Here is a 25138-nt window from a genome sequence, read left to right on the forward strand (position 1 = left end):
AACCCAGGACGATTTAGTCGAGGACTATAGCCTCTAAGTGGGGCAGCAGCCATACCTCAATTAAAAATAAATGTTTTTCAATTAAACTCAATTCAGTTTTATTTATATAGCGCAGATTCATGCCACACATCATCTCAAGGCACTTTACAAAGTAAAATTCCATCAAATCCTCCAGGTTGGTCAGAAAGTCTCTTCTCTAAGGAAACCCAGCAGGTTGCATCAAGTGTCTCCAAGCAGCATTCACTCCTCCTGAAAGAGCGTAGAGCCACAGTGGACAGTCGTCTGCATTGTTGATGGCTTTGCAGCAATCCCTCATACTGAGCATGCATGAAGCGACAGTGGAGAGGAAAACTCCCCTTTAACTGGGAGGAGAACCTCCAGCAGAACCAGAACCAGGCTCAGTGTGAACGCTCATCTGCCTCGACCCACTGGGGCTTAGAGAAGACAGAGCAGAGACACAGAAAGCACAGAAGCTCACATTGACCCAGGAGTACTTTCTATGTAACCCTGATGATGTCACAGCTAACAGAACGGCAGACCAGGTGTACCTTCTATGAAGAGAAAAATGACAGAGAACAAAAAGTTAAAAGTTGAAATAGCAACAAACAATGAAAATTGGAGAACAGTAGGAGAACTTAAGCAGAGTGAGAAAAAATAGACCCTGAAGCTATTTATTACCATGTGCTGTCTGGTTTAGCAGTGAATAATATATGAATGTCTCTGATTGGACTGCTGATGGCGCTGTGGGTAAAAGGAAAATATCATTGAATAAAGGATGCTAAACAAAATGACTTTGTGACAGGCTGCTAATAATAAAGAGGAAAAAGTTACAGTTTAAAATAATTTTTTTGCTGTGAGTCGACAAAACTGTGGCTTATCCCTTGAGTTTTGATGCATTTGTATCGTTAATAGGTTGGATTTAAGTGATTAACCAAAAAAAGTGAGTGAACAAGGAGCCAAATCTTGCCACAAATACTTCAAAAGATTAGAAAATACAAAGAACAAGGGCTTTATTGTACTGTGATCAAACAGAGCCTCGCAGAGGTTTTTGCTCAGCTTCATCAGGAAGAACGCTTTTCTCTCCACAATCAGAGGAACTGAGCCAACCGACCTGTGGTGGAGGCTTTAAAGGAGGCCGCTAATCGGCAATAATCGGATCAAATACAGGAAGCTGAGAGTCGCTGAGTTCTGCAGGGCATCCGTGGAAAACGAGAGAGGAACAGAAACACGTTGAGCTGAAGACATGATGCAGCGCAGGGTCTGCGGGCATCAGAGGGAGGGAGTGGCAGGACAGGAAGGGAGGCCGGTGGAGCAGAGGGAGTGGAGAACAGCGGAGCCTATAGGGAATCAGGTTTCTCAGACCCAGCAGCAGCAGCAGCAGGACTGAAGGAAAGGAAAGGGAAGGGAGGAGTCTGACCAGGACTGACTTCCCTTCTACACACCCAGCTCTTTAAAGGCTCACAGCTCTGCACCCAGTCCCAACACTTTCCTGGAGTCTCAGAGGCACTTTAATCCCCTGGACCCTCTCTGCCCCCAAAGACCACCCACCTCCGGACACCACTTCACTCTGGTGAGTATCAAATTATAATGTCCCTGAGTCATTCTTGTTTTTGTTTTTTTATTAGCTGCACAGGCATGGAGGTGATGCTTCCTATTTCTACTTCTGGTTCTGATTAACTGTGCAAATCCCACCGGCTCTGCAGCCAAAGTTTTCGTGGGTTCCACTGGGTTGCATTCCTCACATTGCCACATGTATTAAAGAAGTGCAGCATCCACGTCTCGGCGCAGAGCGAGGAGGTTGTGCAACATTCCTTAAGTGACAAAAACAGATTCTGACTGAAGCTGGACGGCCTGCCGAGCAGAAAGCCATCAGATGCCGCTGGTCGTCATGACACATACGCCGCTTTCATCCCGTCTGAGTCACGCGTTTGTGTTTGTGTGCGACCAGAGAACTCCCTCATGAGGCGTGTGACTCACTGACCCCCAAATAAAACAACAGCAGAGGGCCAAACAGCAGCCCAGAAGCCTGGAGGTGGACTCAGACTGCTGGAAAAGCTGCATGGAAAAGAAAAGCGGCGCTTCCACGCTGCAAAGACAGCTGAACAACAATAATAAAAGCAAACGCAACGTCCTGTGGAAAGTATGCATCAGGTTCTTATGCATTTCGGGAGGGACACTAAAATGTGAGTCGACTGTGAATGGATTCCTCTCATAATGTGGCGAGAACTCGTGCCGTTTGCCAAAGGAAGCAGGAGCTCAGACATAAAATCAGCAGAGCACAATGAAAGGAAAGGATAGTTATTACACAGCGACACAGCCACGGCAACCTGAGAAAGCTTTTCCTTTCCGGGCCGGTTTGATCCCCGGTTATCAGCAGACAGCAGAGATCTAAAGAGACGATCGGCTTTCAGGTTGGAGCCGCAGCTTCGCAGATGGTTCAGGCCTCTCTGCCAGTTTTTCTGCGTTTAATAAGACTCGGATTAGGGGCATAAAGTACAGATGGTTCTCATTTGAGTGTGATGTAACCTGAACTGAAGGCTGATATGCTGATTCTAGCAGGCAGGGGTCAGCTCTTCGGCGCCAAAGTCTCACGACCAGAAGACGTGAGCAGCAGAAAACCTGCTGTTTATCGCTCAGATGTTGTTGTTTTTATGCCGATGGACTTAAAATATGAAACTAGAACAACAGTGACATGCTTAAACAATCAGGTGGGTTTCATCCAAAGTGACCCAAACACCAAACATCAGTTACTAACGATTTATAGTATAAAGTGGTACAGTTCTTGGAAGAGTGCTGCCTGAGCTGGAGAATCAAGAGATCACTTCAATAGAACCTGTTTGACAACACGAAGTAGGCTAAAAGTTCTCCAGCGGCCACACATGATGCCCCGATCCAAAGGTAATCCAGAACAGAAGAGAAACAAAGTCATCGATCAGTCTGGAAAAGGTTCACAAAGTTTTTTCTAAGGCTTTGGGACTCCAGAGAACCACAGAAAGAACCGTGATCCACACATGCAAAGTGGAGAATCTTCCCAGGAGAGACCGACCTACCAGAATTACTGCAGGAACTCACCAAAAAAAAACATTTGGATTATCACCAGGACTTTTGGGAAAATATTCTGTTGATAGAGGAGACATAAGTGGACATTTTGAGCATCTGTTACATCTGGTGTAAAACAGGCAGGATTCAGAAACACAACATCAAATCTGGTCTGGTTCTGCTTTGCTGCTTCAGGACCTGGACGACTTGCTGTAGCCGATGGAACCATGAATTCTGCTCTCTGGAAATCCTGATCCAGGACCAACGGTCCAAAACAAATCATAAAGTCCACATCTGAAAGCCTCAGGAAAAGTAAAGTGAAGGTTTTGGAGTGTCCTAGTCAAAGTTTGAGTTTAACTCGGATTAAGATACTTAAACGGGTCGTTGATGCTGGAAAATTCTCCAATGAGGCTAAATTGAGGCAATTATGCAAAGAAAAATGGGTCAACCTTCTTCCACGGGGATGTAAAATTCATCAAAAACACTTGATGGCAGCAACCAGCTGTTAGGGCAAGGCTAAGGATGCATTTACTTTTTCACGCAGGGCCAACGTGGTTTGGAAAGCTTTTTACCCCCATAATCAACAAAATCATAGTGTGAAAAAATTTAGTTTTGTTTGAGGATCTGAAAAGCTTCAAGTATGAGGAAAAAAAGCAGTCAGCAGGGGGCAAATTTTTTTCTTATACAATCAAAATGTCTGGATCCGTTTAGAGAGACTGGATGACAGTCAATAAATCAGGAGGGGGGAGTCGGCCCGTATGAGTTCTGCTGGGTTCCATCCAACCCGCTTTAAGCCTGAGCACTCTGCTGATTTGTAGTCGTCAGCAGGCTGAGCTGGCCTCTCTGCCTCCAGCTAATCAAAGATTCGCCTCCGTCTTTAAAACAACCCGTGCTGTGAGCGCAGCCATGCGGCTTTCTGCTCGTTGTTTTTCCTCAGATCCAGTCCACACAGCCCGTCCAGCCCAGGGAACAAAGATCCAAAGAACAATAAGCATACCTCACCAGCCCACTGCTCAAGTGGTTCTGGTACGAAGCCGAGGAGTTGCTGCCTTCTCTTCACACAGCGCCCAGAAATTCCTGCATCAGCAGGGAGATTGCTTGAAAAGGGATGATTTATTTGAACCAATGAACCCGATGGCTGCTGAGAGACGGCACCAGCTTGTGAGAACCACGGTGAGCCCAAAGGAAAGCTGGATGGGTGGGGAGTGAAAAAAGCTGCCAGGGTGCAGAGAAACTCTCCAGAAAGCTTCTGTGAAGTCTCTGATGGAGGATGAAGCGTTTCCAGTGTGTTTGGTTTGGACTTACAGAAGTGAACAATTCTCTAACGTCTGTTTCTCTTACAGGAAAATATTCACACTCATGTGCCGAAGATAAAGATGGAGCTTGAAGGTTCAAGTGAGTCAATGTTACCTCCTCAGGCTGAAGATGACTTTGCAGTTTGATGCAGAAGAACGTGCTGTCTAATGAACTCAGAGTCACTGTTAAAATTCTATATTCTTTTAAAAAAAATCCTACATTCTATTCTATAATTAGTAATTTATGGTGTCTTCGGCTGCATTCTTAAGCTGAAACGGGTTTTCCCGCAACACCAACCGGTTTTGGGTTAAGTAGTTGTCCGGCAATAGGAAGGTTGTGGGATCATTTCCAGGTTTCCTCCGTTGCATGTCAGTGCGCCCCTGGGCAAGGCACGTAACCCTAAATTGTCTGCTGGTCATGTTGGTGTGTGAATGTAGCCTATATTGGGTGATTGGCTGGATATGGCTATGATGTAGAGTACCTTAAGTGGTAAAATAACTAGAAAAGCATTAAATACATCAAACTGATTTGATCCAACTTTGATCCAGATGTAGAGTATAGAGCCAGTTTTACTACAGTCAGAGGTGGGTTAGGGGCTACAGAGTGGTGCAGCTGCTTCCTTGCAGTCAGAAGGTCCTGGGTTCAAATCTCTGCTCAGGGTCTTTCTGCATGAAGTTGGTATGTTATCTCTGTGCATGTGTGGTTCTCATTGGATACTCCTGCTTCATGCCTATTAGCTTAATTGGCCTCGATAAATTAGTTAGGAGTGTGTTTGTGCATGGTTTAAGTCTCTCTCTTATGCCTGACTGTTAAGTTAAATAAATGGATACAGCATTTGGGACATTTATTGACCAAAACAATTTCATAGTGATGCTTGATTTACCAGATTCCACACATTTCAAAATATATTAACTAATAAAAATAGTGCAAGGAGATGGCATTTCATTGAAATGTGGAAGTTTTTAGTTTTCCAGCTACACAATGACAACAATTTTGATATTTTTTGTTATTAATTCTTTCTAAAAACCTACCAAATGTTAAAAGCGTCCTAAATTTTTACAACCTACGCATTTTTCCAGCCGAATTAGTTCAAAAGAAGTCCAATTCTGGCAGCACTGACTTCGCTATTCCTTTTTTTAGTAACATATATAAGATTTGGGGATTTTATTGAGATTTTTTTTGCAGCACTGTAGGAGTGTTCACAGAGCCAATGTTCGGCCTGAAGGATATAAAATGTTTTTTGAAAAGAGTGCCCTCCTGAAAAAATGGAATGCCCCCCGACATAGATAAACAATTGTCAGTGTAAATCACATTTTACTCTATAGCTAAAATCAACTCTAATTGGAGAATAAAATCAAGATCAGTGTAACTTTTACCCTTACAGGGCGGGACCACATGTTAACTGGCTCTGACTCTTTTAGTGCCACAGCAACACGGTTTGCTTTACTGTAGCATCCAGATCCAATTTGGTCGCCTTGATGATAGCTTCTGACAGATTTTATCTCAGTACATCTTTCAATCATAGCACCCTACAGCCTTCATTGGTGAAGGTGTTCCTACATTGATATAAAGTATTAAATGCAGAGAAAAACATTAGCAGAGCATTGCTTGTTTTGCTAATACCTGTCAGCAGCACAATTATGTTGAGTTTAGTGTAATTTCCTGATCCTAATTGGGACATTAGAGGTAAAGGAAACCGAGAAAACACCAGCTCTTGTTCCTGGTTCCAGTTCAAACCGGGAGTTTCCTCAATTTTAGTCAATCCTCTTTTCTTTCAAGAAGTACCTGAAAAGCAAAGTTTGTCTTTTAGCTGTTGCTGCTCATTATAGCGAATATTTTCATAAATACAGTGACTCTAAAAATTATTAAAGTCATTGCTCAACTTTTTCCACTGGAAACATATCCTGTGTAATTCAACTGAAAAACAATAAAATCAGTTGGATTGACCAACAAGTGGCCATAACCTGTTTGCAATAGTTTTGACACCTTTAAACTAATACTTTGTTGAAGCATATTTTGATTGAATTTCAGCGTTCAGTCTTCTTTGGCAGCACTCTGTCACCATCCTACATCTCGGCTTGGTAATATTTGTCCGCCCTGCCTTGGAGTACTTCTCCTTATCTCTCAGAGCATGAGGACATGTCTTCTCTCCAGCCCTCTTCAGGTCACCCTACAGATTGTTAATCAACTTTAGTTCTGGACTTTGGGTCGCACATTTTGTGCCGGTCTTACTTTTGGGAATTGTGGTCCCAAAGTTCAACCTTGGTTTCATCAGACCATAATTCATCCTCACACAAGGTTTAATGTGTTTGAATAACTCCACCAGTCCTCAGCTGATAGGACAAAAAGATAATTTCAAGCCTTTGTAACATCTCTGTCAAATCTGGATATACCAAAATGATGCAAATATCAGAAAACTCTTATAGGACAGCCGGACGTTTATCGGGTTTTTAAGACTGAACAGCACTGATGGCAGGTGAGTAACAAAAATGACTGAATGTTGAAATCCAATCAAAATGTTCTTCACAGTAGTTTGTGCATTTCTTCTGGCAGATTTGTTTGCTTTACAGTAAAATTGTACAGGATATATCCTACATTAAAATGTTAGGAAATTATTTAGTGTGCTCTTCCATTTACAGCACAGAAATGTGATGTTTCAGCAGCGGTTTGATGTACAGTATAGTTAATTAACACCAGCATTTTTCTGAGTACAACCAAAGGGAGCTTAAGGATCTCAAGTACTAAGAACAATGAGTGCAGTATTGGTTCTGATTATGATTATAATTTTCCTCAGGTGTCCAGGATGACCCACACGTCAACCTGATGATGGCGGGGTCGACTCTGAGGAAGGTCAAGTCCCGCTCCTGGAAGAAGCAGCGGCATTTCCGCCTTCTGGAGGACGGCCTGACAATTTGGTACAAATCCAGATGGGCGGGGAAGGGCCACTCCACCTGTGAGTGCAGAAACACTCTCATAGCATGACGTAGCTCACTCACATGATCTGTCAGGCGATTGAGGAAATTACAGATTTGGCAGTATTTGAACCAACTAGATATGGCAGAGAAAGCCTTAGCAGACTCCCAAGGGGATTGCAGGAGTAGATATATGTTAAGCTCCTTTTATTAAACAATTAATCTGGTCATCTCAATCTTTTAAGAACCATTCCTACATTATTGGTCAATATGTCTGCAACTGATCCAGGTTTAGTACATTTCATTCCAAGCAGCCAGACTTTATTGTGATCTTTTAACAAAGATCCCAATAAATTGCTCATCAAGACTTCTTGAATAGGTTTTTTGTTGGATTTTGTCCGCTCTTTAATTTCAGTACCTAATTTTTTTAGAGAAATGTTTGTTTTTCTTAATGGCCTAAATCCCAACCTATAAATAATTCAGGCATGAAAAGATTGAACGGTTTGCAGGTCAGAGAGACCGTATCATACCTTGAGAGAAGCTCACATCCCGGACGAGCCCCCAAACATGTCACACTAAAATATAGGAAGACCAAACAATTTTATTTGGCAAATAGTTACTTTGAAACCATTATTTACAGAACCAGAGAAAGAGAGTCTAAATAAAACTGAAAGAAAACCATAAATTACTCAAGCATTTGGTTGTTGGATTCTAGTGCTTTATAGATAAGCTAGCCCTTGTGGCTTCTTTAAACTAAAAATCCAACTTTCAGACTTTGGCTGCTTTTTCACCCATTTTATGTCTAAATGCCAGGATTTTCCCAAAGGCAATTAAGAAAACTAAACTATAAGAAGCCATTGGACTTTGCTTTTGTTTTTCTTATTGTTTGATATTCCTGGTGTTTAGTTATGTCCTTACTTACAGAACCAGAGAAGAGGAGATGAAAGCCCCAATGATATGATTCGAAAATTACAAACCATTCAACCAGTTTGTAATTCTATTCTGGTCACTTCCTTAAACCAAAACCGAAACAACTGAACTCATAAACAAAGACCAAGAACAGAACCAATTTTAGCTCCTTGCTGTTTCATACCTTTATAGGTAATTTTGTGATTTTCTTCCCAACTTCTGTCACAGGATGTTTCATCATAGCAACAATAAATCATTTGTCAACTCCTTAGGGATGTTTCATATCTGCTTTGACGACTGATAATTCAAAATGCTTTCTTTAAAATGTACTCAGTCTGCTCTGAGGGAATGGGTTTGTGTGACTCCAGTTAATGTTATCCACAAACAGGAGCTCAATCAGCTGATGGCTGATGCATCTCTTGCATCCTGTCATCTTTCTGCGATAATGTTCATCTGGGAACATTTAAATCAAACGTTTTTAAACCGGCAGAACTATTGATTGAGAACCTTCTTGAAATATTACAAGAACATCTGACTGCTTGGAAGGAAAGTATAACAAAATGAGAGATCATTAATATGTGTAAATACCACTTTAATAGCTGCTCTAAACTGATCCTATAGCATACTTGCAAAAGTATTCACACCCCTTTGGCATTTTAACATGTCTTGTTGCCTCTTAACCTGGAATTACAATGGATTGTTTGAGAGTTTCCACCTTTTTCTATATTTATTTACAGAACATGCCAAAACTTTGAAGATTTATTACTTTTTTTACTTTGAGGCAAGCAGCAAATAGGACAAATTAACAAAAACTTCTGCATGCATAACTATTCACCCCCCTGATCCTGTTCTAACAGCCACGGTTGAGCTTAAACTCCCCTCTGCTCTGATGGCGACCGTTGTACAAATTAACAAATGGCGATATAAGAGCAGGAAACACAGACTCGGGTATTAGAGCTACTTAATGAGGAGGATGATGATGGCAAAGGAAGATGGAGGACTCAGACAGTTTGGCACCAGGCTACAGCTCAGACTCATGCAGCAAATGTGGAAGAAGTTACCACACAGGTGTAGCTGTGCAAAGGTGAAGAAAGGGCCAGTCATGAGAAGCAAAGGGAAATGAGATAAAAGTGATACTGTAACATTAAAACTCATCACGATGACTTGCGTCTGTAACGATCCTCCGCTGATGTCTCAGTCTCAGTGATGGACGTGGAGGTGGTGCGTGAGGGCCATCAGTCTGAGGTCATGCTGAGCATCGCAGAGGAGTTTCCCGAAGAGCTCTGCTTCACCTTGGTGTTTCACGGACGCCAGGGAAACCTGGACCTAGTGGCAAACTCTGCAGAGGAGGCCCAAGCCTGGATCCAGGGCGTCCGTAAGCTGATCCACAAAGCCCAGACCATGGACGAGCAGGAGAGGCAGGACCAGTATCCCTTTGACTCCAGGCTGTAATCTGCTTTTTGAACTTGTGTTTCTAAATGATCTGTGAATGAGCAAGACAAATTATCTTCCTATTTCTAGAGCTCTGAGAAAAAAAAACAACAACACATTTGTAAAAACGTGGATGTTTGATTCCACAACCTGTCTGAGGTGGGCTTTTCCTCAGCATCTTCTCAGATGGGTGCGAGACTGGTTTCAGAAAGCCGATAAAAACAAGGACGGGAAGATGAACTTCAAAGAGGTGAAGAAGTTGCTGAAGATGATGAACGTGGAGATGAACGAAGATCACGCTCTGCATCTGTTCACGGTAAGAAAGACTCTGATCTTTGAAGGTAACCGCAGAAAATGAACTGGAAATCTCTTTGCTTCACCTAAAACAACCGTTGAAGTTTTTCTGAGGCTTTCTTCTACACTTTGAAAGTTGCAGGGTTTGGGCTACAGGCAGTTTTTTTACACGGACGCTGCATTAAAGACTTAAGTCACTCGTTTCTTTATGTTTAACGTTTTAAAGAATATGTGGAATAGCTCAAGGTTTTTTGACAACTCTTTCAGTCCTGTGCCTTAAAAAACATGCTTTTGTTTGTTTTCTGAGTCATCTAACTCTGATTTAAGAACAGTTAAAGGTCAAACAGTCAAAAAGGCCAAATAGTTCACAGGTCAGAGGAAATGCAGCATCCTTCGTCTCAGGCTTGGATCCTGGATGAGCCCAAAACACGTGACGAACGCTCGGTAAAAAATTACTTAAAAGAACATAAAACATTTGAAGACCAAACAGTTAGAGTAGTTAAACAGAAGCTCAATGAAAAAGTTCACTTACAGAACCAGAAGAGGGAAATAGGAGAAACTTAGGATTTCCCTGAAAGAGCTTAAGGAAACTGTCCTGATTTTGGCTGCATTTGTTTCATTGTTTGAAAGTTTTGTTCATCTATCTATCGCTGGGTTTCCCAGGAGTCTCCCAGTGCAGGCAGATGTTTGTGTCTGAGCCAAAAATGTAAGCAACAAAAACTGTGAAACTGGAGGGCAGAGAAAGAAGTGTCATATCTAAAAAAGTATCTAGATTAATAACATCTAAGAGTCTGATCATTAAGAAGAAAGAAACAACCCAGATAAGACCTTCATCCACCGGTATGCCAAGTTCCAGCCAATCACGTCTTCCACCTGCTCCCTATTATCATTGCAGATCACATTGTCCTCTGCAGCCATGATTGAGTCATTTTCACTGCGGACCTCAGTTCTTGAAGTCTTCAGAATAATCGACTCGTTCTTTTCATAGATTTAGCAAACAAAAATTCAACTAAAGGTGCTAAAATTCTTATTTAAAACTGGTTTCTTGCTAAATTGTATGTTGTGTGTCATGAAGATTCATCATTGAGTTCATCTCTTAAATCCCAAGAAAGCAAAGTTTTAACGTTAAAAGCTTCATATTTTTGAGGACTTGTCCAGGATCTGAGCTCAGGACGTTTTCTCCAGGAGTGTTACATCTCCTCTGCTCTGCCCCGTAAATTATTTAGTCTTTACAGCTTGACAAGCAATACATTTATGCTAAAACAGTCAGTATTTGGCTGAGCGAGTGGCCCGAGCCCGATGGAAAACTGAAAGATCAGAAGAACCAATAATCAAGACCAGTTAAAGGAAAACACAGAAACGAGGGGGTGGCTCAGGACTTTAGAAAATATAAAGCACAAAATACTTCAAAGGTTGGTAATTTCTGTTGTCATGAACACATCTTGGAAATTTCCTTTATTTCCAGATGGCTGACAAGTGTGAAAGTGGTTCCCTGGAAATCGAGCAGTTCGTCCACTTCTATAAGATGCTGACCCAGAGAGACGAGGTGTGGAAGGTGTTCCAGGATTACTCTGGGGATGGAGAGAAGTTAACGCTGGAGGAGCTGGAAAACTTCTTAAGGCTAGAGCAGGGCGAAGGGGACCAGAGTTCCCAGCATGCCCAGGAGCTGATCCAGCGCTACGAACCTTCAGAGACAGGTACCTGCATGGGACACGGCGCTGATCACAGCTTCTGTGTGGAAAGCTCCAGCTGTGTGGAAAGTTCACGCGTTATTTATGCAGGAGCAGGAACGCCTGCGGGATTGTTTTACCAGTAAACTGTTTTTAGTGTAAATAAATGAGCAGAGAAGGTTGGAGGAAGCCCCGTGGAGGGAGGGAGAAAGCATTGTGTTTTGTTCTTTATTTCAAAATGAAACGGTTTCCCTCAACAAAAGAGGTAGGTTTTTATTTACAACGATGTATTGGAAAACATTCATGAAAAACTGCCATGTTTCATGTTCTGTTTTTCACAAATTTGGGTCCGAACTCGTTCAAAACATCAACAGGCATCCAGCTGATTGTGTGGAAGCAGCATATTACAAACAAAGAAGCTTCAAAAACTAAATTTAAGGCTTTGCTAAAGAACTAGACAGGATGTTTAAAAGAAAATGTATCAAAACTGAAGGAAAAACCCAACCAAGATTTTATTTATGTTAGAAATAAGAACCAGGTTTGGTTTCCATGCAATCACAAACACAATCCTTCATCCTGTCTATAAATCACAGTTCAGGTGGAAATGTCTTGTTTTCAGCCCCAGGTGGATAATCTATAATGAAAGATTAACAAAACTGGGCTTTCCTTGTGTAATCTGACTTCAGAACACCAGATGTAACAGAGCTCCTGGTTTTGTTCATGTTCACATGCAAACATGCATTTAATCGCACCATTTAACTTCTCTTCCTCTGGAAAAAACAACAACATATATGAGGATAAAAGATTAATTTACTGGATTCATGGAGAAGAATTTTTTTTTATCATCTACAGTTTGTTTAAAGCAGTCAGACAAGAAGTAACATCTACTTCACTTAGTGATCTTATATTGATTCTTGAATCTCCCTCAAGCCCCAAAGCGGCGTAAATGTGACAGACAAATGGAGCGGGTGGTGTTATCTCAGATACCTTGGTGCCTCGTTAATAAGTGATGGCCGGACGCAGCGGGGCAGACTGATGGATCTGGGGTCTGTCTGCTGTGGTGAAAAAGCATCTGGACTTCCAACCCCCTCCTTTAGATCATGACTGTTAAAACGAAACCCCGGATGTCAGCAGTTAAAATGAGTTTTCCTGGTGAGCTTAAGTGGATCAGGGTTTTGTAATTTTAGGGCAAGCTTGTAGCAGAGTTGCTTCACAAGACTGGTGCTCAGGTGCTTTCAGCTTCTGTTTTCGATGCCTTCTTCAGCAGATCTTCAAGGCAAACCTAAAACCTATTACAAGAAGTTTTATTACAGCTTGTTGTAATAAAGCTGTTGGGCTTAAACTCCTGAAAACATAAAGCTCAAGCCTTTATAACCTTGGACAAGGCCGAACAATGAGTCTGGTGGTTTGGTTGGGTTTTAATGGTGCAGCGTGGAAGTGAACAAAGCCAAATCAAGGAGTGATAGTTTGTATATATACAGTATATAGCATAATTATTTTTTATTTAAATGATTTATTTTATTTTTTTAATTTGTAGTCTAGTGCACTCCAACAAGATTTGAAGAGTTAGATCTGTTTTATTTCTTTTTGTATTTGTGTTGTTCATTGTAACATTCTCGCTGTTGTGTTTTTAGGTAGACAATTTTAAGATCTGTCCAGGGACAACGGATGAAAAATAGCCTTTTGGCTAATTCTGGTGCATTTGCAGCAATGCTAATTAATGTACACTGTCTGTCAAATAAATTAATTAAAAAACAACAACACCAACCAGGTCCTCTGGTCTACCCTGGTGTAAAGGGGCCATAACATAACCTAACCTAACCCATGTTTCTGGTCCTGTCCAGTAATCTGTATGAGACACTTTATCATTCATGGGCATTATTGTGAGCTGGATCTGTGTCTCCGCCTCTGTGCAGCCATGGATCCAAGCTCCATGTCCCTGGAGGGCTTCCAGATGTACCTGTGTTCCCAGGAGGGCTCCATATTCAAGCCGGAGCTCCTGGAGCTTCACCAGGACATGAGCCAGCCGCTCAGCCACTATTTCATCTCCTCCTCACACAACACCTACCTCCTGGAGGACCAGCTGAGAGGACAGAGCAGCCTGGAGGCCTACATCCAGTGAGGATTACACGGACTCCCCACTAAAGCAGAGATGTTGATGCTAGAATGTAAAAAGTTAATGGTGAGAATAAAGAGTTGGTGATAACGCCTCTGTGACTGCAGGGCCCTGAAGAGAGGCTGTCGCTGCGTGGAGGTGGACTGCTGGGACGGCAGTGACGGAGAACCGATCGTCTATCATGGCCATACCCTGACTTCAAAAATCCTCTTCAAGGATATAATTTCGACACTCAAAGATTACGCCTTCAAGGTGAGCAGACTAAGTAGAGCATCTTTATCTCCGGTTATTCATCTCAGGACACAATCTGGTCCACAGTGGGTCTTCAAATGACAACAGAACATTCTGTACTACGTTATTTAATGACTTATTTAACAGAAATGCAGAAAAAAACAAGCAGCAAGGTGTGGAAAACTAAGTCCAGGATCACGTACAGCAGCAGAAACTCTCAGCAGTGGTTTTCTGCCTGACTTCACGTCATTGTGGAGGAATGATGTCCTTCTCTTCTTTCCAGGTTCTGCTCAGCTTTCTGAAGGTCCCACCGCAGCGTTTCTATAAGACTAAGGTCTGGACTTTGACTAGACCAATGCAGCATCTTGACCATTTTCTTTTTCAGCCGTTCCACTGTGGATTAGCTGCTCATTTCATTCAGCTATACATTCTGTTCAGTTTATTTTTTATTGCATCAGTTCACAACACATCCAACTAAAGGACTAGGCAAGGCAAGGCAAGGCAAGGCGAATTTATTTATATAGCACAATTCAGTACAGAGACAATGCAAAGTGCTTTACATAATTAAAATATAGGAAAATAAAAGAGAATAAAAGCAAGTAGGAAAAAAATGTAGAAACAAAATAGAACATTAAAAACAATTGGACTAAAAAAGTTGAACTAAAGATGTTTCAGTAAAACAGTTTAACTAGAACAGTCGAAGGCAATCCTAAACAAATGTGTTTTTAATCTTGATTTAAAGGAACTCAGGCTTTCCGCATTTTTACAGTTTTCTGGAAGTTTGTTCCAGATCAGCGGAGCATAGGAACTAAATGCTGCTTCTCCATGTCTGGTTCTGGTTCTGGTTCTGCAGAGTCGGCTGGAGCCAGAAGACCTGAGTGGTCTGGAGGGTTGATGCCCTGATAACAGGTCTGTGATGTATTTAGGTGCTAAGCCATTCAGGGATTTATAAACTAACAGAAGTATTTTTAAAGTGTATTCTCTGAGATCCAGGGAGCCAGTGTAAGGACTTTAGAACTGGAGTGATGTGCTCTACTTTCTTAGTCTTAGTGAGGACGCAGGCAGCAGCGTTCTGGATCAGCTGCAGCTGTCTGATCCACTATTTAGGCAGACCTGTGAAAACACTGTTGCAGTAATCAATTCTACTAAAAATAAACGCATGGATTGGTTTTATCCAGATCATGCTGAGACATTAGTCCTTTAATCCTGGAAATTTTCCTCAGGTGATAGAAAGCTGACCTTGTAATTGTCTTTAGATGCTTTTGGAGGTTCAGGTCTGAGTCCATCACTACACCCAGGTTTCGGGCCTGATCAGTGGTTCCTAGCTGAAGCAGCTGAAGCTGTGTGCTAACCTTTGATCTCTCCTCTATTGGTCCAAAGATTATTGACGTTACAAAATAAAAAGATAAACTCCGTCGACTCTTACAGGCAAGTCGATTAAATCTGTCCCAGTTTGATCCTAGTTATCAAACTATGCAGTGAAGTTCAGTTTATGATTCAGCTTGGTTAAAAATGTTTATTGCATTCCATTTGTACACATATTGAACATATATTATTCCTAATACATCAAACATTTATTTTGATGTACCGTCATGTACTTTCTGTTAACCATTACTGCATATCAGTCTATTTAAGTAGGTATTGCCTCTCTGTGCCTTTTTTCTGCCCTGAAACAGAAGAAATGGTCTAATAGGAACAGTAAAGTGTTCTCCTGATGATCCTCCTAAGGGTTTACATAGGAAATGCAGCTAATGAATTTGCGCTGACCTCTAATGTATTTGAGTGGTTGTACGAGTGTCTGCCATAATTATCCAACAATGCACCCATGTGGAAACCGAGCAATCTTCAAACCACAATATTTGTCATCAGCGGGGCGGGTATGTTGAGAAAAGTGCTGAAGGTTGAAGTGGTCGACCCATTTCATTACGGCTGGCGCTGATTGGTCCAGTTCTGACATGTCTAAACACGGAAACCAAACCCTCGCTGCTTGTGGTTAAGGTTTACACAAGCACTTAATTACGGGCACTCAGGGGAAAGCTGATTTAACTGAGCTGAGAATTTCACCAGGAAGATGACTAAAAACAGAAATGGATTCAATGTCTTTCAGCTGCAAATCATATATTTTTTCTTCTCCCCTGGCAGGTGTCCGACTTTCCTGTCATCGTGTCTCTGGAGAACCACTGTGGTTTGGAGCAGCAGACCGTCATGGCCAAACACCTTCGCCACATTTTGGGCGACATGCTGCTGACGGCCCCGCTGGACGGACAGATCCCTCAACAGCTTCCCTCCCCGCAGGTCACAGTTTATAGCCAGGATATTTTCACAATGTGTTTCACTGTTGTAAATGTTTCCATCCCTTCTCCCAACACCGTAACGATAAAATATCTCTGCCATTAGGGACATCGAATCATGAAAGCTCTTCCTACGAGTGGTCCAACAGTACGCCGTCTTGTCTCATTTCTGATTTCTAAATTCTTCCGTCTTTCTCCATCGCAACAAGTCCGAAATGCAGGCAGTCCGGTCCTCCACTTCAGCTTATTTATAAAGCACCAGTTCACAGAAAAAGTAAAAATATCCATTTCAATTGATCCCAGTTATCAAATAATCAAATAATCCAGTCTAGGTCAGTTTATTATTGAGTTTAGTTACGACAAAGGCCTGAAATATCCCCAGTTTTTGGTGCTGCCTACAATGGCGGCACCAAAACAAGAATCTTTTATTGTCACCACATCTTATCGTGGTCACAGTAAAAAAAATTTTGAGACAGACACCAGGTCAGGGTGCACAGAAATGCCACTGGCCAAACACACTTCCTGAGAAGCTTAAGTGTGTAAAATACTGTTTAGGGTCTGCTAAGACTCGTACCGAGTTCCAAAAGTCCTTTTTGAACTGAATTAGTGTCGTTGCATGAATTATTCACTCAGAGCTTCTTTGAAGAAACATTCATACTTGCAGTAAATTTTGTGCAGTAAACTTTACCTTCATATAAGGAACAGTGCAATCAAACATTCCTGATAAGAGTCTGCAAATATACGTTCACAGTAGTGTTGTTGTAACGTGAAAAGACTTGTGCCAAGAAGCTGTTTTTTTGGGTCTGTTTGTTTTGGATTTATTGTTCCTGAAACATTTACCTGATGGAAGAGGGACAATCAGAGCAAAGCCGGGTGGGTGGGTTCAGTGGCAATGCCGCTGGCCCTTCTCTGGGCTCGTGCTACATAAACTGAGTCCAGTTCTTGCAGATGGCTTCCCACAATCCCCTGCGCTGTCCTCACCACCGGTGCTAATCCCTTCATCTCCTGTACTGTGCAGCTCCCATACCACACAGTTATGCTGAGACATAAAAACTTTCTATGGTAGCTCTGTAAAAGTTTTTTAGCAGCTTAGTGGAAACTCCAGTCCGGTTCAGCTTACTGAGTAAGAAGAGCAGCAGTTGAGCCTTCTTCACCAGGTGGGAGGTGTTTATGGACCAGGTGCTGTAAATGGATCATCTGCTGCAGTAGTCAGGGTTCCACGGTGCTTGGAGCTAACTGTGCATTAGCATGACTGCTCTCTCTCTATAGTGGAGCTCGTTTTGAGCTTCACCAGGAATGCTTCAGCTGTTTGTGCTTCTTTACGTCAAGAAGAAAAAGTTTCCTGACATTAGCTTGATGAACCTGAAGAAAACATTAGTCTGAAACAAAAAACACTTTAAAATTTAATGTCAGTCTCTATCTTGTTTGCCATTTAGCAATAATACTAAAAGCACTTGTAAATATAGCTTATAAACCCCTCTCTCTCCATTAGAGCACTTATAACAATCAATGCTAAACTGAAGTAGTAGAAGATGAACGCTATGAGAGACTCCCGGGGATTTAGTCGATTAAACAGCAGTGCACTGCTTCATCCAGTTAGGAGACAACAAAGCGCAAGAAGATGAAACTTCTTCACTGTGATTCTGGATCCTGCAGACAGAAACGTGACATTCTCATGATCGTTTACTACAGGAGCTGAGGGGGAAGATTTTGCTGAAAGCCAAGAAAATTGGCGGGCTAGAAACGTGCCTGGACGAAACGCTGACCGATGAGGTTAGTGACGAGGACGAGATGGCCAACGGTGACGCAGAGAGCCCGTCCACAGAAGATCCACCAGAGCAGACGACAAACAAGGTACGTTTGTGATGCACCAAGGTCAGCGTTCTGCTAAATTTTACATGATAAAAGTACGTAAAACATGTCGGCAATGTCTTCCATAAAACGACAAAACCCGTATAGACGTGCCGCCTCTGAGCTCTCCCTGGTGGAGAACCTGCACCGCTAACATCAGCCTGATGCTCAAAGTCAGTGCAGAGATCCTGATGTTGGCTTACTGTGGTTCAATTGCAAATGGTGCATAAATTCAGTCAATTCACCCTTTAGCCAAACAAATGCTTCAGATATCAATATATGGTGTAAATATTACCTTTAGGCTGCATAGTGACATAGTTCTACCCTTGCAGCAAGAAGGTGCTTGGTTCAAATCCCAGCCTGGGGTCTTTCTGCATTAAGTTTCCATGTTCACCCCTTGCATGCGTGGGCTCTCTCTGGGTACTCTGGGTTCCTCCCGCAGTCCAGAAACATTCCTGTTGGGTTAACTGGTCACTCCAAATTGCCTTCAGCTGTGATAAAGCTGAAGCTTAATCTCAACTTGTTTTGATTTAAATTGCTGACGAACACAAATTCAATTCAATTCAATTTTATTTATATAGCGCCAATTCATGAAACATGTCATCTCAAGGCACTTTACAAAGTCAAGATAAATCATATTATACAGATTGGTCAAATATTTTCTATATAAGGGAACCAGTTGATTGCTTCAAAGTCCCAACAAGCAGCATTCACTCCTGGAGAAGCGTAGAGCTACAGGGAGAGTTGTCTGCATTGTCCAAATAATCGTTTTGTGTCTGTGAGGGAAAGACTATTGGAAGTTGAGCTTCTGTTCATTGGTTTCAGATTTGTCTTACCTCCTGAAGAGCTTATTACTCTGTTTCTGTTTTTACTCCTAATGGCCACAGCTATGACCTACCATCAGACCTTATGGCTCTAAAATCTCCCTCAGAAATCAATGACCTAAGCAGAACAGACAACATTTGATCCAGTATTATTTTTTAAATATTGCACCTTCCCTTTTGCAGAAGTCCAAACTATCCAGAGAGCTGTCAGACCTGGTGGTTTACTGCAAGAGTGTCCACTTTCATGGCTTTGAGCACGCTCGTTCTCAGGCTAAGTGCTATGAGATGTCTTCCCTCTCTGAATCCAAAGCAAAGAAACTTGCTAAGGAAGCAGGTATGAAGATCAAGGCATGTTGCATGTATTTATTATTATATTTTGACCTGTCTATTGGTTGAATATAACAACTAAGTGTAATTTTGGGCTCCATGCACCTTTAGCTGGGTAAAGATGGAGGAGCTCAGGCTGCAGGAAAGCATCTCATGTGTTTCTCTGCAGGATCAGACTTTGTTCAGTACAACACTCAGCAGCTGTGCAGGACCTACCCCAGTGGCTTGAGGACAGACTCGTCCAACTACAACCCGCAGGACATGTGGAATGTGGGGTGTCAGATAGGTATGAAGTAAATGCTGCTGATTTGCTGGTTTCAGTCACCATTTCCTGAGTACTTTGCACCATTTTTGCATGAATTGCATGCACAGTTTGCTTTATTTTGTTTGTGCAGTCACGAACAAACCCAACAGATGCAGCTGTTGTTGCTTTGGGATGCAGCTTTCTTCTCAACCGCAAAAAAAAGCATACTTAGACATGATCAAAGAGAGGGAAAAAAAGGGTTTTACCTATAGATCCAGGTTCTGGTGCAATGTGGCGCTTCCCAAAACTTTAAAAGCAACGCCTGAATGTTCCAGTAAGAAATAACATTCAGACTGGCTTTTCTGAATTAATAATTTTTATGGATCTTATTAACGCACCACTGCTAAAAGACAGCAGAATCATTTATCCATTAACTGTGAAATAAAAACACAGATGTAAGTTTTTTATTTAGTCTCTCATCATAATTTGCCTAAACATGCACGAGTTTGTAAATCTTTCATTAATCACAATTTCAGAATTAAACCAATTTATAAACTCTGCTTCATTGCATAATACCATTATATAGCCAAAAGTATTCACTCCCCCGTCTAAATAATCTAAATCAGCAGTTCTAACCACCTCCAGGTCACACACTGCAAAAACGGATCTAAAAACAAGTAAAATGTTCTTAAAGTTAGTCTATTCGTCCTTGAGTTGAGCCAGTAAATAAGATTATCTGCCAATGGAACGAGTATCTTTGCCCCTAAAATAAGATATTTAGACATCCTGCACTTGAAATAAGATGATGGAGATGAATTGTTCCAATGTTAAGTGGGAAAATCTTATTCTATTGGCAAATCATCTTATTTACCTGCTCAAATCAAGGACAAATACACTCATTTAAAGAAAATTTTACTTATTTTTAGTTCTGTTTTTGCAGTGCAGGAGAAGATTCAGCACCAGGTATAGGCTGTTTCTACAAACATCTGTTAGAGAACGGGTCACACTCAGCCGCTCAGAACTCCAGCTTGGTTCTGTGATAGGATACCACCTGTGCAACAAGCAAATCAGGACGTTTTCTCGCTGTTAAATATTCCTCAGTCAGCTGTCAGCTGTATTATAAACAATTAGGAACGACAGCAACTCAGTCAGGAAGTGGTCGGCCGGTTAAAGTGATGGAGCGGGGGCAGCGGATGCTGAGGAGAACAGCACTGTTCCGACTTTATCAGGCTAAGTGTAAAGTTAGGTGTGGGGGATTTGTTTTTCAAGAACTGAGCTTAGCCCCTTAGGTCCAGAAAAAAGGATTTCTCAATGCTTCAGCAGGCCAGGAGATTTTTGACAACTCTATGATCCCAACTTTGTGCAAACGGTTTGGAGGCGGCCTCTTCGTCTTCCATCATGACTGATCATCAGAGCACAAAGACCTGGAGGAGAGAGTTTGGTGTGGTGGACCCGGACTGGCCCGCACAGAGTCCTGGAAACCGAACCCTTTTGGCAATGATACAGCGTAGCTTTGATAGTTTCCTCCTACGAGTCTCTGCCGTCTGCCGAGCGATCGCAGTTCTTCATTTCTAATCTTTGTGTAAAACAAAGGGTTGATTCAGGATGTAAAACGTTTGAATGTGTGCAAAGAAAGTCAGCCGAGGATAAAAAAAAAAACCTCGTCTGACTGATGGTATGTTGAGGAGTGGACGACTCACTGCCACTCCCTCCATTTTCTGCAGAGAGGGTCAGGAAAGTGACATCCAGCCAGGCTTAGCAGAACCCACCCCGTTAAAGAAAATCAAAGTTAATTTAATCATTTTCCACTATCTCACCCAAAGTGGCTCTGAACTTCCAGACAGCCGGTCTGGAAATGGATCTGAATGACGGACTCTTCAGGCAGAACGGCTGCTGCGGTTACGTCCTCAAGCCCGGCTTCATGAGAGATGGCAGCGGGCGGTTCAGTCCGGAGAGACCGGAGGACCGGCAGGACTACAGACCGCTGCGCCTGTCCATACAGGTTCGACCCGAGTGGGATTAGAAGCAGGTTTTATGCACTGAGCTATATAATACACTGGAGTGCTAATCACCGTCTGTTTGAACGACTCACTTTGAAGCCACCAGCCGCCATATTGGTACTCCCTATTTCCCCCCAGTAACTAAGGAATATGTGTGCTACAGCATCGAATAACGAGGATTTTCTCATGTTCAGGGGGAGCTTAAAACTTTTAAAATGTCAAATGCCATATAGTTTTATGTTATGTTCTAAAAATATCAAGTACTGAGAAAGTCATGTGCTGAAATATTTTGCATTTTATTCATTTAAATATATATATTTAACATTTATAAATATATAAATAACAATATACAAAAACATATATTTACATATGTGTATACATATATATACATATATACATATACACATACTTATATATACATATATATATCTAATATGAATAACATGTAAAATATTTCAGCACCTAATTTTCTAGTAGTTGATAGTGTTAGTACATCCACTGACTGTAGAATTACCTGTGAAACGTTTTCACTGAGCCAGAAAACTGCTTGTTGTTGCAACCAAATCCTATGGGATTCTGTGAGAGTAGGGAGTAGCAAGATGGCGGCCAGTGACTTCAGTTTTTCGGCAAAATCAGCACTCCAGTGTATTATATAACTCAGTGGTTTTATGGTGTTGAGAGGAGCTCTCCATGTCAACGTGTTTGTTATCAGGTGATCAGCGCTCAACAGCTGCCCAAGGTGAACCAGAAGGAGGGATCCATAGTGGACCCGCTGGTCAGGGTGGAGATCTACGGCGTCCCTCAGGACCAGGCCAAGGAGGAGACGAGCCACATCAACAATAACGGTACGACTCTCATCAACGCTTCAAATGAGCCTGAAAAGCAACATGTCACGGTGGATTTCAGTCGCCTGCTTCCTCTCTGACCTGCAGGTTTTAACCCAGTCTGGAACGAGAGCCTAAACTTCATCGTCCACGCCCCCGAGCTGGCGCTGGTCCGCTTCGTGGTGGAGGACCACGACAAGGCGTCGAGGAACGACTTCATTGGACAGTTCACGCTCCCGTTTACGTGCATCCAGCCAGGTGAGCAGGACGCTGAAACGTTTAATGTTGGCAGGAGGATAAACCCGGATAGGTCTGACTTCAACCCGACTCTGTCCCCCCATCCAGGGTACCGCCACATCCACCTGCTGTCTAAAGACGGGACAGCCATCCCTCCGTCCTCGGTGTTCGTTAACATCAGCATCTCAGAGTTCGTATGAGGACGTCGGTTCCTCCTGTCTGAAAACTAAAAACGCCATCCTGTCAGTATTTTAACGTCTTACGCGAACATGTTTACATTTTAGCCGTTTCTAACTGAATTTACCGAAAGCTTTTTAAAACCTACTGTTTGATCTACCGATCCAGTAGCAAGACAGAACATCTGGATTTTTCCATGTCTACGAATCGAGGCGTGGACCATCAAACCATCAAACCATCAAACGGTGCTTAATTGGTCAGAAATACAACCGGAGACAAACAGAAACAACAGATTTGAAAAACTTAAGTACGCCCCATGATCCAGAGGCCTGTAGAACCACCTTCAGTGCTTTTCTGATTGACCATCTGTGTCTCTCATGGTTGTGGAAGAGCCTCGGCCCACTCTCCTCAACAACGTAGCTTCACATCATTCAGGTCTGCAGACGTTTGCTCCATGCTCGGCTCCCTGAAGCTCCACCGCGGCATTTCAACCAGGCTGAGGTCTGGACTTTGACTAGGCCGTTGATTCTCGTCTTTCTGAGCCAGTCTGTCGTAGATCAGCTGCTGTGTGGGATCATGGTTCTGGTGATGATCCATATTGGACCAAGTTCAGCTGCTGGACAGATGGCCTCTGTACTTTGTTTACACGGCATACATGGTTGCAAGGAGTTCAGGTCCTGTGGCTGTAGAACCAGATCACCGTCCCTCCACCGCCATGCTTTACAGTTGGTATGAAGTGGTTGTCCTGATCTGCTGTCTGGTTTCCTCCAACATGGTTCATCTCTACTCTGGTCTCCTCCGTCCAGAAGTCTGGTTGTTCATCCAGCCGCAGCTCTGCTAACCTCAGTCCTGCCGCCATCTTGTTTCTAGAGAGAAGAGGCTTCATCCTTCAACTCTTTCAAGCAGCCAGATTGGTTCAGGGTCATGACCTGTAACCTTTAACCTGCTAACTGAGGCCTGTAGAGGGTGAGGTGGAGCTCCTGGGTTTCTGATTACCTTGGGCTGAAGCTACTGAGATGTTCTCCTCCTGGGAATAATCTTCCTCTATGCAGGATGATGAACTTCAGGTGGTTTGGAGATGACCTTTGAAGGGCTGACGATCAGCAACAGTTGCTGCTCTGAGGTCATTGCTGATGTCTTTCTGCCTTAGCATTAACAAACAGGATTAAATTGGAGGCAACCGGACTGAACAGAACTGAGTGAAGTCCGGATAACTGAGAATTTGCACAGCCATGTTGCCTAACCATAGTTCTACAGGCGCTCTGGATGCTCCAGAGCAGCAAACTGGCAGGTCTCCTGCTATAGGGAGGTGCTCACACCGATGATCATGTCATTAGAATAAATCTTTATTTGTCCCTTAGGGAGCAGTGAACAGCTTTTACAGCCCCCAGGAAGCAATCTGGGGCTGCAGGTCTTGCTCATGGACCCATACTGGCAGTCTGCAGGAGTCAAACCGGGTTCTTCCAGACTTCTCAGAGAACAAGCGCGCTGCTCTAACCACTAGGCCACCACTCCCCCATCCAATGCACTATTAATGCCTTTGATCAGCAGCACCTTTCTTTTTTAAATCCTGTCAAAAGAGTAATGTTGGACTTATTTTTCCCCATAGTTTTATATTTTTTTCACCCTCTGAGATTATATTTGAGCCTAAGGATTTGCTAGGCGCACCCCCTCCTTACGGAGGCCGTTTGGGGATCCTGAACATGGAAGGACTAACCTGACTCCGCCAGATGTATTTCGCTCCGCCTAGCTTCACTCACATCCATCTGGGACGTGAATGACCTGTGACCATAACCTGACTCCATTGGCGGAGTCAGGTTATGGATGGACTGCTGCATGTTAAAACTGCCTGGACATACTGACGGCAACGTTACTGAAAGGCTGCTGAAGATGAATGTAAAAAAATGCCAAATATCAGTATTATAAATATAAAACAGTCTTAAATAAAAAACATGGTGTTAAACTAATGTTGAAATATAACTTTATGTTTAATACTTTATGGTCTCTGGCTCTTGTCTTTCTTCATTTTACAGAGTTTATTGTTATTACTTTAAATGGAACCAACAGTCGGTTCATAAATAGTCAATTCTTGGCATCTTCACTTGGTCTCAGTGTTTTGCTTCTTCAGAACCACAGACATTATATACGTAGACGCCTCATTACGTGCTGGAGCGCATCCTGTGGCTGGCGCCGCCATATTGGATGGGTCTCTGTTGCTCTAGGCTGGCATAGGAGACAATGGGAGTAAATGCAGAGGGAGAACTTTACACATATTTTCTGCTGCGTATGGTTGTAATAACCGACAATAACTACTGAAAGTAGATCAGAGAGTGCTGATTACCATTTTGGGAGATCTGCTCTGAAGATGAGTTTTTACTTGATGAGAATATTGCAGAAGCCCAACAGATGGACCCTAATGTATGCTTATTAATCTGTTATCGCCGTATTTCACAAACTAAGGCTGA

The 25138-nt window shown here is 42.5% G+C and overlaps 1 protein-coding gene across 4 annotated transcripts; it reads left to right on the top strand.

Annotated features, from left to right (window-relative positions):
• The first annotated feature begins 1209 nt into the window (after positions 1–1209).
• LOC105922002 (1-phosphatidylinositol 4,5-bisphosphate phosphodiesterase delta-4) lies at positions 1210–24672 on the top strand. 4 transcript variants are annotated; one of them, XM_036139686.1, is made up of 16 exons: positions 1210–1570; positions 4383–4434; positions 7130–7288; positions 9355–9583; positions 9774–9903; positions 11347–11578; positions 13468–13669; positions 13775–13919; positions 16041–16193; positions 17882–18043; positions 19048–19198; positions 19361–19477; positions 21259–21437; positions 22148–22280; positions 22368–22517; positions 22605–24672. In XM_036139686.1, the coding sequence occupies exons 2-16, from the start codon at positions 4416–4418 to the stop codon at positions 22694–22696; spliced, it is 2253 nt and encodes a 750-aa protein (XP_035995579.1). In that variant the 5' UTR covers positions 1210–1570; positions 4383–4415; the 3' UTR covers positions 22697–24672. The 4 variants fall into 4 exon arrangements, with proteins under 4 accessions (XP_035995579.1, XP_035995580.1, XP_035995578.1 ...); XM_036139685.1 differs by lacking the exon at positions 1210–1570 and adding an exon at positions 3694–4212; XM_036139687.1 differs by lacking the exons at positions 1210–1570; positions 22368–22517; positions 22605–24672 and adding an exon at positions 3689–4212 and having other exon boundaries at positions 21259–21464; positions 22099–22181.
• Positions 24673–25138: the final 466 nt, after the last annotated feature.

The sequence above is a fragment of the Fundulus heteroclitus genome, chromosome 7, assembly GCF_011125445.2.
Source record: "Fundulus heteroclitus isolate FHET01 chromosome 7, MU-UCD_Fhet_4.1, whole genome shotgun sequence".
Lineage (NCBI taxonomy): Eukaryota > Metazoa > Chordata > Actinopteri > Cyprinodontiformes > Fundulidae > Fundulus > Fundulus heteroclitus.

Bases quoted from the DNA above. Each gene is read 5' to 3' on its own strand.
- LOC105922002 (XM_036139685.1), top strand. From the start codon at position 3,946: ATGCGGCTTTCTGCTCGTTGTTTTTCCTCAGATCCAGTCCACACAGCC. The intron at 13,920-16,040 runs GTGAGCAGACTA...CTCCCCTGGCAG, and splicing joins TCAAAGATTACGCCTTCAAG to GTGTCCGACTTTCCTGTCAT. The intron at 22,281-22,367 runs GTACGACTCTCA...TCTGACCTGCAG, and splicing joins GAGCCACATCAACAATAACG to GTTTTAACCCAGTCTGGAAC.